The sequence below is a fragment of the Sebastes fasciatus genome, chromosome 20 (assembly GCF_043250625.1).
Source record: "Sebastes fasciatus isolate fSebFas1 chromosome 20, fSebFas1.pri, whole genome shotgun sequence".
Taxonomy (NCBI): Eukaryota; Metazoa; Chordata; class Actinopteri; order Perciformes; family Sebastidae; genus Sebastes; species Sebastes fasciatus.
Window position 1 is genome coordinate 23,384,315 of NC_133814.1, and position 13,322 is coordinate 23,397,636.

The 13,322-nt window shown below is 41.5% G+C and overlaps 1 protein-coding gene across 1 annotated transcript; it reads left to right on the forward strand.

Moving 5' to 3' along the window:
* The first annotated feature begins 1,047 nt into the window (after positions 1–1,047).
* On the forward strand, positions 1,048–13,075 carry LOC141757990 (ATP-dependent RNA helicase DHX8). Its single transcript, XM_074618990.1, has 23 exons — positions 1,048–1,233; positions 1,548–1,633; positions 1,721–1,793; positions 2,523–2,614; positions 3,470–3,576; positions 3,795–4,199; positions 4,704–4,848; positions 5,241–5,447; positions 5,878–5,965; positions 6,133–6,230; positions 6,643–6,790; positions 7,551–7,732; positions 8,370–8,564; positions 8,693–8,878; positions 8,983–9,193; positions 9,297–9,478; positions 9,615–9,755; positions 9,880–10,035; positions 10,228–10,365; positions 10,573–10,701; positions 10,798–10,994; positions 11,972–12,151; positions 12,244–13,075. Exons 1-23 carry the CDS (start codon positions 1,119–1,121, stop codon positions 12,461–12,463), a joined length of 3,681 nt encoding a protein of 1,226 aa, XP_074475091.1. The 5' UTR covers positions 1,048–1,118; the 3' UTR covers positions 12,464–13,075.
* The last annotated feature ends 247 nt before the right edge of the window (positions 13,076–13,322 follow it).

Below are 13,322 nucleotides of genomic sequence, written 5' to 3' on the forward strand. Positions count from 1 at the left end.
ACTGTGACTAAATTCTTCATTACACTGCAACAAATTATTTAGGCAACAAGGCTAGGCTAGACATAATGTCGCTCTTGCTATGCATCCCAAGGGCTTACAGATCATAAACCATTAAATGAGTTAAGTTGTGCATGTTTTTTGGACGCATTTGTTATAAAATGTTGCACACAATCATATCTCTGCTCAAATCTGCTAAGATGGGAATTTTACAAGTCATACAATTAAAAAAACAAGAACTAGGAGCAAAATAAGGAGAAAATATACAGGTTATATGCACACACTTTATCAAAAAGTTAGCACAACTACACGCCTTTCTGAAGGCCTATAAGGCAAGAATACTTAATTATACTAATTAATTATACTAGTTATATTATATTATATACAATAAAAATAATATTATATATTATATATAATAATAATAATAATATATTATATATTATATAATAATATATTATATATAATAATAATATTATATATATTATATATTAATATAATGGTATTAATTATATTATATTAATTATACGAATTATATTATATAATAATAATATATATAATAATAATATATTATATAATATATAATAATGTATAATATATAATAATAATAATAATACTATATTATTATATATTAATTATATTATATTAATTATACTAATTATAAGCCAAGTATACTTAGACTTTTCTGTATACTTGTCAGTATGAGCCAAGTATACTAAGACTATTTTGTGTACTTGTCAGTATGAGTATTCTTATGTATACTTTTGTTAAGTATATCTCTTATAAGTACATAAAAAGTAAACTACATTTTAAGTTTAAAATAATTATACTAATAGCACATTTTAATAAACTTTTTTTTTGTAAGATATGTTTAATTCACTTTGTGTTAAACTATATAAAAAAATGATATTTCACAATAAACACCCCCCATATGGAGACATATACATTTGTTGTTAGGAATTCTAGCATCATCTTGTGGCAAGTAGGGGCATGAACGTCAAACCTTACGTCAAACCTTACGTCAAATCTTACGTAATGTGACCTAACAAGACGGAAGCGGAAGTTGCCCTCATCCAATATGTCTGCCGTTTAGCTTCTGTGAACACAACACGACATCGTGGATCATGATGATGGCAGACGGAGGAGTCGACGAGTTATCACAGCTAGAGTATCTGTCTCTGGTGTCTAAGGTCTGCACGGAGCTGGAAAACCATCTGGGAATCAGTGATAAAGATTTAGGTGAGGATTTAGTGGACATTTTCGTTGAAATCAAGGGCTAACTAGCTAGCTTATGCTAACCAGCTAGCTGTTGTTAACTAGCAGTGGTATCGGTTAACTCTGTAATCTGGCATGTATTACAACAGAAACGTGTTTATTCCTGATTGTTTCCATGCAAAGTGTGTGTGTCTGAGTAGCGCTGCGTTTCCATATTGTGAGAATCTAGCTATGCTTCGTGTTTTATCAACGTTTTTCAATGTTTATTGAGCTAGTAGGAGCTGGCTGTCTTGGCTGTTGATGTTGTTCACTGGTTCATCTGTTTTGTTGTTTCGCAGCTGAATTTGTCATCGACCTTGCTGAAAAACAACCGACCTTTGATGGATTCAAAGCTCTTCTGCTGCAAAATGGAGCTGAATTCACAGTAAGTTCAGCCATGAGGTGTTGTAAGTTAACGTATACTGTTTACGTGGTAACTAACTGGGTTCTGTTTTGTTTGTTTTCATTGTAGGATTCTCTCGTCGGTAATTTGCTCAGGCTCATTCAGACCATGCGACCTCCACCCAAGACATCTGCGAGTAAAGGTAAGTTAATGCCAAACTAAAGCATTCCTTTACTGTAGTTAAACATATCAACTGTAAATAAGATTCAAGATTCAAGCCCTTTATTGTCATTGTGTAGTACAACGAAATTAGATTGTGACAATCCCATAGGTGCTAAAAAAGAGTGCAATATAAATATAAAATATAACACAATATAAAATATAAAAATGCAATATGTATATTGATGAGATGACAGTTTTGCCAGGTTATTGCACAAAGTGTCCGTCAGATAATTATATAATTATTAAACAGAGTGATCAGCATATATTATTGCACATATTCGTAACAGTAGATTTACAGTATTTACATTGCAAAAGTGACCAACGTGTTATTGCACATTTACATTGCACATAAATAGTCTTGATCTCACAAAAGTGGCGTTTTAATCAACGTATTGGCTAAGCTAGTACAGAAAAGATCATCAAATAGTCCGTGTAGGTGACAGTTTCTCTGCTGTATAGAGGTACATTTGATTTTAGCATTGTAACAAATAAACATGGGTTTGCTTTGGTTGAACTCTATTCAGGGTCAAAAACATTGAGACATTTCCCCCCCAAAATACTGTATCGTTTACCTGTATGCTGTCTATTTTTTTACTGTGTGACTGCTACATATCTGTAGTTCCCTCGTGCAATGCGCCATCGTGTTTCTTCATAGCTCTCCCTTGGGAATAATCAAAATTGCAATTAATGTATAACTGTCCATTTTCAGTCTCTGAGGCTTCGGTCAAGCCGAAGACAGAAAAGGACAAGATGAAGGAGTTGTTTCCTGCACTGTGTCGAGCAGATGATCCAGCACCAAAGGTATGTTGCTTTAACACATTATTTGTTGGTGGTATCTGTTTGACATGTAATGCCACCATTACCATTCATACAAAACAAGATCTTTACACATGGACTGATTGTTTCCATTAGGCTTTTCTTCATAACACTTAAAAGCACAGAATTAAACATAAAAAGAGACGATGTGTGAACCCTTTGCGGTATACCTGCGGTGCAGTATATTCATTTTTGAGCTGCTGTGAATTTGCACATTGCATCTCTACACATCCTGCACAAGCAAAGTTTTCTCATAGGAAAACCTGGCCTTGACTCTCCTCTTCCTAATCAATTTGTCAATATAACTACTGCTGCCTGTAGTTAAATGGAATGAGAGGGTTTAATGTGATTGTCCATTCATTGGACAATTTGCTGATTTACCACCACTGCGCTCTTGACTGTGCTTTGCGCTGTGTGCCTTAATTACATGAAAACTATTATTGTCCCATACACTAGTAGTGTCTACGATGATCTGTAAGTCAAATGACTGATCTATGAACTGTATGTAAGGTACATTAAAACATAATAAGAAACAAGCTTAGACACTCTGACGAGGGGTCCAAGATGGCTGAAAATGTTTGGGGGATAAAGCAGGGTGATCTGGAGTAGAGCGGTGCGACATGTGATGGACTTGCATTGAAGCTCACACTAGTCTGCACCTCGCTGTGTGTGCATACTCAAAATTAGACAAGGAGTCATGTACCTGTGGTGACCAACGTGCCTGTAGCATAGTGCAGCGTTCCAAAAATGTATTTGATAGGAAAACTAAACAAAGAGGTTAACCATTGAATGTTAAATGGTACTGTGGTGCTAATTGTTTTGTTTGATTGACTTTCTCAGAAGCTGCTGGATGAAGATGATGTGAAAGTAGCCGCTGATGCCATGAAAGAGCTGGAGATGTTTATGCCCAGTGTCAGCGGGACAGAGACCAAAAGCAGCAAGAGCAGGTAAGAAGACGAACGCGCGCACATTTTTATTTGCCTTCTTGAAATATAAATTTAACATTTAATAGATGTTTGCTTTGTTAAAATAGGAAACAAATACCACAAGCAGCAAATATGCACTTCTACTATGACGTTTATTGTGTGAATTCAACTTTTTTTTGTCATGTCAACAGTGGCTTGTGATGTTCACTGTTATGTTCTATTCACACTTGTTCTTGCAGGTCAGAAAAGAGCAGACGCCACAGCCGGAGTCGAAGCAGAGAAAGAGACAGACACAGAGATCGAGACAGAGACAGAGATCGGGATAAGGACAGGAAGAGACGCCATCGCTCTCGCTCCAGGTCCAGGTCTCACTCCAGAGACCGCGATCGGCACAGAGATGGAGACAGAGATAAAGACAAAGATCGCGGCAAAAGAAGAGACAAATCTTCCCGCTGGTCTGAGCGCTCACCTAGCCCCAAAAAAGACCAAGACAAAGACAAAGACAAAGACAAAGACTCTGATCGCTGGAAGGACAAACACGTGGACCGACCTCCACCAGAGGAGCCTTCTGTTGGTGACATATACAACGGCAAAGTCACCAGTATCATGCAATTTGGATGCTTTGTTCAGCTGGAGGGATTAAGGTCAGTATTAAGTCAACAGAGTGCTATTAATACAAAATTGACCCAACTTCAGTGTGGCAGCTCAGCCCACTGGTTTCTAATGAAAGGTTCTTTTTTCATCCCAATCATCAATTCTGTAAATTGAATGCAACTGCTCAGGTCTGTGCTCAGGTTGAATATGCATTCCTATGATGTATGGATTATAGACCCTTTTTGTGCCGACATCAAGGTGTTGCCTGGAGGCAAACAGGAATCACCTCAGAGTATTAGGCTAAAGTTACACATGGAAAATGTTGTCTTGCTGTGTTGTTGGGTGCCAGAATCGAAGGAGTATGGCTCCAACTAAAAATTTAATGCATACCTTTTGAGATGGAAAACTGTGATTCGAGGCTCTAGCGAGCTATAGTATCGGCAAAGCGTTTCAGATATGGAGAGAAAATGTTGCTAATAGTTTAGTGTTGGTTAATAGTTTCAAAGTGTCATTCTGCTGGTAAAGTCAACCATGATGTTGTTCTGTGTATGTAGGAAACGATGGGAGGGTTTGGTCCACATTTCCGAGCTGCGTAGAGAGGGCCGTGTGGCCAACGTGGCCGATGTCGTCAGCAAGGGCCAAAGAGTCAAGATCAAGGTGCTCTCATTCACCGGCTCCAAGACCAGTCTCAGTATGAAGGTAAGAAAAACAGACGGCAACTTATTGAACAAGTTTCTGGGAAGTTAGTCTGAAATAGAATCAGTTAATTGAAATGTGTGTGTGTGTGCAGATTTCTTTGTGTGAGCCAGGTTGGAAAATTGAGATCTTGATAGCAGCGTTGGTGCTTAATTGATTTCAAATTATATGTGTGTGTAAATGTAATCTGATATTCCCTTTCTATCAGAGCAGGTAATTGTTTCAGCCAGTGAGTCATTATAAACTAAATGAGTGATTAAACTGCTCTGAATTTCTCATGAGATATTTGGAGAGTATATTATGAAAGTTTCATCATCATGGGATCTTCTCTCAGGTTAGATTAGTTATCCCCTTAGTTGTCAGAAAATAAATGGTCTTCCTCCTCTCTTTGCCAGGATGTGGACCAGGAGACAGGAGAAGACCTGAACCCCAACAGGAGGAGGAACGTAGGCCCGGACGGAGGGGATGAGATCTCCATGAGGAACCCCGACCGGCCGAGCAACCTGAACCTGGGCCACGCCCCTGAGCTGGAGCAGGACGACACCCTGGAGCGCAAGAGGCTCACCAAGATTTCTGATCCAGAGAAGTGGGAGATCAAGCAGGTGGGTCTATATACAGGATGGACTTATGCTCACATTTAAGGTGGCAGAAGCTGCTTTATGCTGAGGACACACTGCACAAGAATCAAGCCATGTCGTCCGCCGTGTTTATTTACAGTAAAGTCACGTTTTGATCCTGAGAGGTTTTGCGAGATTGACTTTTTTTTTTTTAGTCGTGTCTCTTGTCATTCATGAATGAATCAGTTAAGTGTGTGGTGAGCTGTTTTGGCCAAAGCGTTGCTCACCACATATGATAGGAACAATACTGTTAAATTTGTCATAACATGTCGTTATGTGTGGGGTCTCTCACATCTGTTAAGATTTGAAAGTCTTTCAGTGTGGGCCAGCCTTAAAGTCTTTGAGGAAATCACTGATTCCCTTTGTGGGTTTATTTTCTCACATGCCAGTACTCATTCTCTTTGTCTGCCCTCAGATGATTGCTGCCAACGTCTTGTCCAAAGAAGAGTTCCCTGACTTTGACGACGAGACAGGAATCCTTCCTAAAGTTGATGATGAAGAGGGTAAGAAATTTTCCACCCATTGCAGAACCAGTTTAATAACACAATACCTTTTTCACTCAGTGAACATTACACCTCTAGACTCTTAGTCTTATGTCTTGCTTTATGAAATATGACTTGTTGTGGATGAGTTGACTGCGTGCTCATTGATGTTGTTCACTGTCATTCAGATGAAGATTTGGAGATTGAGCTGGTGGAAGAAGAGCCCCCGTTCCTGAGGGGACACACCAAACAAAGCATGGACATGAGCCCGGTCAAGATCGTCAAGGTACGGTTATATGTCTGAACGTGTTATCACATATCTCGCTAAATACACAGAGGAGAGACAACAGTGCAGTTAAGTTAAGTAAACCACACGTGGGCACGGCACCTGTTGCCTCTTACGTCACGGCAGAGTCGTGTCCAGCCAGTAGCTTCTTCTCTGAATCAGCAGCTGGTTATTGTTGTCCCGAGTCCCACCGTAAATAACCAACGCAACATTTAGATGGCTCAAAACTGATGCGACACAAACACATAAACATCGACCACTGCCATCAGCGAATGCCATTTTAGGCTGATGATAGTCAACAAGGCGAATATTGGCCGATAAATCGATGCATCCCTATGAAATACACAGCATCTATAGCCTAATAAAAGCTCCACTTAAACAGAATGGTCCTGTGTTTCCCCTCTGGCCATAGAATCCAGATGGCTCTCTGTCTCAAGCTGCCATGATGCAGAGCGCTCTGGCGAAGGAGAGGCGAGAGCTGAAGCAGGCTGCACGAGAGGCAGAGATGGACTCCATCCCCATGGGGCTGAATAAACACTGGGTCGACCCGCTTCCAGACGGTAAGAAATGCATCAGATGTGTACGTTAAGTGATATCTAAGTCACAGATGTCTGCTGAAGTACGATACGTCAAATCCCTGTGTCGCCATAAAAACATCTGCCATCTTGAAATTAGCATATTGATTATTTTAACCTCTGTCTCCAGGTTTGATTTAAATATATATTTGAGGTTTATCTTTGCTGTTGGCTCAGTCCAGTCTGCGTGTTTGCCTCGCTTTATCAAAACCACAGCTCAGTCTGAGTCAAGCATGAGACCTGCTCCGTGATGGCAGGCAGCACCCCTCAGGCTTGCCAGTACTGGAGATGGTTATCTGGCTTCCTGCTGCCCCGTATCTGTCCGGATGGAACAGTCTGGCCATGGTTCAGTGTTCTTCTATCCCCCTCCATGGCCCCAGGTGGTCTAGACAGTTTCCAAGGGTCGCTCTTATCCTGCCACAGAGGTCTGAATCAAGAGTATGAGATAAAACAAAAAGGAAAATATGTTATACAATATGTGTGTATTTGTTTCCATATCGGGCTTTATATATGGGTGTGGTTGTGGCATGGAGTCGTGTGCAGGCGTTACCTTTTTCCTTACTGACGCTGTTCTGATTGCCTCGCACCTACGTGATGTGCTTATAATTAATCTTCTTCAACTTGTTATCCTGCCACAACCATGCAGATCTGGCGGTGACGTACGCTACCGATGTGACGAGATTTTAGTTGAAGCGTTAAACACCGGTTTTCGTCATTAAGCACACTTGTCCTCCTCCTTTTACAGTTGATGGCAGGCAGATTGCAGCTAACATGAGAGGCATTGGCATGATGCCCAACGACATCCCAGAGTGGAAGAAGCATGCTTTTGGAGGCAACAAGGCCTCTTATGGAAAGAAGACCCAGCTCTCCATCCTGGAGCAGAGGGAGAGCCTGCCCATCTACAAGCTGAAGGAGCAGCTCATTCAGGTCTGTCACAGATTTAAAAACAACACCCAAAGGAAGACTTTTCACAGATTTACTTGGATGCTTCACATGGGAGTTAATAATTGAGTCTGATTAGGTTCTGTTGGAAATGTGAATATCCTTTTTTAAGAAGCAAATGTTGATGCTTAAGTACGTTTTATGCTTTGAGACGTGTTGATTGGGAACATCTGCCAAATGCAAATGACCAGATTTCTTCTTAATTAGTTTTCTCTGGTGCTAAAGAAGTTTGATAAAAGCCTTTTCCACTCCCCCCCGCACTTTTTTAATAGACCCATTTTTGTCTTTTTTAGGGGGATACAGGGGGGCTTTAAGGGGTGATAGCAGGTCAACAGTAGATGCCACATAGAAGGGGTGTACATCATCTGAAAGCTGGGAACCTGAGGATTAATTTGAGATGCAGCTCAGCACTGTGTGTCAAGTTGTTCTAGTCATAAATCATAAATTAAATAATGTAATTAATACTCAGTTAATGAATTAAAATAAATTGTCAAAGCGTATAAGAGTTGAACGTTATGATTGAAGTCTATGATGGCCATGCCCATGCTCTATAGTAAGTAGAGTGGAACATCACTCAAGTGCTGGTTTTGTAACATTTCCTCTCTGTGTTAATCTGTCCCAGGCTGTTCATGACAACCAGATCCTGATTGTGATTGGAGAAACTGGGTCCGGTAAGACCACGCAGATCACTCAGTACCTGGCGGAGGCGGGTTACACCACCAGGGGGAAGATCGGCTGTACGCAGCCCCGTCGTGTTGCCGCCATGTCAGTGGCCAAGAGAGTCTCTGAGGAGTACGGTTGCTGTCTAGGACAAGAGGTGAGTGATCCTTCCTTTAGTTTCTTCCCATTTGATGATGGTAAAATCACAACATTTATGTTTTATAATTGTTTAATAATTGTTTAGTTAGATCTCAGGAGGGCTAATATGAATTTGTTTTGCTCTAGGTGGGTTACACCATCCGTTTTGAGGACTGCACCAGCCCTGAGACGGTGATCAAGTACATGACGGACGGTATGCTGCTGAGAGAGTGTCTGATCGACTCTGAATTGGGCCAGTACGCCATTATCATGTTGGATGAAGCTCACGAGAGGACGATCCACACTGATGTTCTCTTTGGTTTGCTCAAGAAGGTGAGCAAGATGAGCAGAGGGTTTCATACATTCAGGGGGAAAACGTTGGGTTACTTGTGAGAGTAAAAGAGACGCTGAGTATTTTTTGTTGTTGTCTATCTCAGACTGTACAGAAACGCACAGACATGAAGCTGATTGTAACATCGGCCACACTGGACGCCGTGAAGTTCTCTCAGTATTTCTATGAAGCGCCCATCTTCACCATCCCAGGAAGAACTTATCCAGTAGAGGTTCTCTACACCAAAGAGCCTGAGACGGACTACCTGGACGCCAGCCTCATCACAGTCATGCAGATCCATCTGACCGAACCTCCAGGTATGATTTTTAAAGTCTTGAAAACACACTCGGGTGTCCTTTTCACCAGTAGAAGCAAAAATCAGTCCATGTCAAACTCTAACTCTCCCTCGTCTCTGTCCAGGTGACGTCCTGGTGTTTCTGACTGGACAGGAAGAGATCGACACCGCTTGTGAGATCCTGTATGAGAGAATGAAGTCACTGGGACCTGATGTTCCTGAACTGATTATCCTGCCAGTTTACTCCGCCCTGCCCAGTGAGATGCAGACCAGGATCTTTGACCCGGCACCCCCCGGCAGCAGAAAGGTGCTTAGATTTAACAGTATACTTTCAAACAGATGGGAATATATGTATCTACTAAGTTTCTTTTGCAGCATTGCACCCTATCTAAGATGTATGTTTTTTTGATTATGTGGAATAATCTTTATTTTCCTCCCCGCAGGTGGTCATTGCCACAAACATTGCAGAGACCTCTCTGACCATCGATGGGATCTACTATGTGGTGGATCCCGGCTTTGTCAAGCAGAAAGTGTACAACTCAAAGACCGGCATCGACCAGCTGGTGGTGACTCCCATCTCACAGGTACAATATATTTATGATGTACTTAAAGGAGAAGAACACCAAAGGTTTCCTGATATCTCAGCAAATGTAATTAGCTATCATACTGATTTTTAAAAATATAAACAATATCTGTTTTCAATTTCAGGCCCAGGCCAAGCAGAGGGCGGGTCGAGCCGGCAGAACGGGTCCAGGGAAGACTTACCGGCTCTACACAGAGAGAGCCTACAGAGACGAGATGCTGACGACCAACGTGCCTGAGATCCAGAGAACCAACTTGGCCAGCACTGTGCTGTCTCTGAAGGTAAAACAGTCACTCTGCAACCAACATGTTACACGTTTAATGTGAGCACCAGTTAGAAACAAAGCTTACATACTAAAGGAATGGACGGGATGTATTCAGAGACAGACAGAGGAGCTTTATGCTTTTAACTTTCTCATCTTTTGAAGTGATTAACCTAATACATTTGTATTGTTGTTGTGTTTCCTCCACCAGGCCATGGGCATCAATGACCTCCTGTCGTTTGACTTCATGGACGCTCCTCCCATGGAGACTCTGATCACAGCCATGGAGCAGCTCTACACGCTGGGAGCTCTGGATGATGAAGGCTTACTCACACGGCTGGGAAGAAGGGTGAGGAATGATTTTTACTTGATGGTTTCTCTCCGCTGCAAAGACGAAGAGAATCAATCTACATCAAATCACATTTATGCTCTTTGTAGTTACAGATAATGTGTCAGTGTGTGGTTGCTTTTATGCCCCTCATTTCCCCTCTTGTCATCTTTTTTAGTATTGCTCCAGTTATTCTTATCTGTTCCTCTCTTTGTATCGGTCTTCTAGATGGCTGAGTTTCCTTTGGAGCCGATGTTGTGTAAGATGTTGATCATGTCCGTCCATCTGGGCTGCAGTGAAGAGATGCTCACCATCGTGTCCATGCTGTCTGTGCAGAACGTCTTCTACAGACCAAAGGTACGTCCACCATGAAACCTTGTGTTTAATATGACTTAATAAAATCTAATATGACTGAGTGGGCAGGTTTCTAATATGATTTGACTTGTGTTAAAGGACAAGCAAGCCTTGGCTGACCAGAAGAAGGCAAAGTTTCATCAACCTGAGGGAGACCACCTGACCCTGCTGGCGGTCTACAACTCCTGGAAGAACAACAAGTTCTCCAACCCCTGGTGTTACGAGAACTTCATCCAGGCTCGCTCCCTGCGCAGAGCCCAGGACATCCGCAAACAGATGCTGGGTATCATGGACAGGTATAGTTGTCAAGATGACGAGGCAGAACCACAACACACGTTAGCAACTGAATCTGAAATAACATTAAAGAGAGGATCCATCTGCGTCCTGTTCCAGCTTTTTAAAATGGAATTTGCTGTTAGCAAAAAGCAGTGATGTAGGTTACCAAAGTAAGCTAATCAATAAGGTTATGAATAAAGTGAACGCTAGTACTAACTGAGTCAATGTTGGCTGTGCTAAGTTTGAAAATAATGGAAAGGGTTTGTTTACATTTTTTGAAGTGGGGTTATTTGTATACTTCAGTGTTCTGCAAAGTCAAATTAATACTTTTGTCAATGGAGTCTGGTGGCTTTGAAAAGAGCGATATAACTGCTTCAGTTCCCCGTCAGAAAGGGCTGTCTGACGGCGAGGTAAAGCAGCTGTGGACGGGAGCAGCATAAAAACGTCAATCAGTTTAAGTGTACGCTATATTTAGAATGTTTTCACAGCTTCACCTCGCCATCAGACAGCCCTTTCCGACAGGGAACTGAAGCTGTTATATCACGGTCTTCAAGACCAGACCAGACTCCATTCACAAAAACAGTAGTTTTACCTCGTAGAAGACAGAGGTTGCTGGCCTACTGCTGCCTCGATCCATTAGTTTGTTTGTGTTACTGACTTTCGGACAACATTGCTTAGCTTCTGTGCCGGTACTCCTGTCTGCTTCTCCAAACTGTGAGCACGTTACTGTGTGTAAACGTTAATACACGGACTATAAGGATGTATATATAGTGTATATGTAGCAGCGTCACCATGCAGAAACCTACATCAGGTCACGTAGGGAAACGTTTTTAGAAGAGATTGGGAAAATAGCATTCTGACGCTAAAACAAACCAAAATGTTAATGTTTTGATTTGAATACATAAAGAACACCGGTGGGAAGTTACAGAATTATATGAAAAAACTAAAATATCTGTCTTGTTTTTCATGAATCTCCAACATGCTCTCTTCTCTTCAGACATAAACTGGATGTGGTATCTTGTGGTAAAGCCACGGTTCGGGTCCAGAAGGCCATCTGCAGTGGCTTCTTCAGGAATGCAGCCAAAAAGGATCCTCAAGAGGGCTACCGCACCCTCATAGACCAGCAAGTTGTGTACATCCACCCCTCCAGTGCTCTGTTCAACCGCCAGCCTGAGTGGTACGACATAAACCTCAGTCAAACAAGAAATAAATGTCCTTTTATAATAGTTAATTTTGTTTAATTTGACGTCCTTCCTCTCTCATCCTCAGGGTTGTGTACCACGAGTTGGTGCTGACCACCAAGGAGTACATGCGGGAGGTGACCACCATCGACCCTCGCTGGCTGGTGGAGTTTTCTCCGGCCTTCTTCAAAGTGTCCGACCCCACGCGCCTCAGCAAGCAGAAGAAACAACAGCGGCTCGAGCCCCTCTACAACCGTTACGAGGAACCCAACGCCTGGAGAATCTCTCGGGCCTTCAGACGCCGTTAATACGTTTGATGTCACAAATACAGAACAAAAAGGTTTTGACAGTGATGATAAAGTCCGATACGTCGACCTGTACCGGCTCCCGACATGTGATCAGACCCTGGTGGTTGGAGTTTGTATCATCACTACTTCAAGATGTGTATTCACTCCTTTTAAATTTGTACACATTGTACATCTTCCCCCAGATGTTCCTACGTTAACCTGTCTGGGAATTTTAGTGTCATTATTTGAGTTAACCCGGAGCTATTTACTTTTCATAGCACTAACACAGGAACAAAAATAAAACTTCCCCGTCTGTCCTGTTAGACTAAAGTTTAAAAGTTAATCTTCTGTGAGGAGATTTAAAACGGTGGACTATTTTATTCAGACTCTGTAAATTGTAATAGCATAACGTTATGCCTAAATAAGACCTGATAGGGTCATAATAGAGTCTTAATGTTTCACTAGTCAATACTTGTCAGACCACAAAGATTGAACAGCGTGTATGTTTGATAGATTTTGTACTTTAGCGTGGACAACTTTCACTCACTTGTCTGTGTATGTGAGACGTTGCTTTGCTATATTCACCAGTGGAACTATGAAAACGTGTCCTCATTAAATGCTAAATTTTCCTAACCCTGTTGGATTCTGTTGTGAACTTTAAGTAGATGGAAAGGTACAGTAGATACAGAGATATGTTATTGTTGTGGTGTTGTAGCTAGATACCAAGCCACACAAAAAAAAAAAAAATCAGGTGCCCAAATCCCAAATTTTGCAGCGTTATGCCAATCACATCCACTTTAACTGTAACTGTGTTCAAATCCAGCCATGCTACATGTATCCACAGTTAGTGGAGGAAGTATTTAGATAGCAATTTATCAAT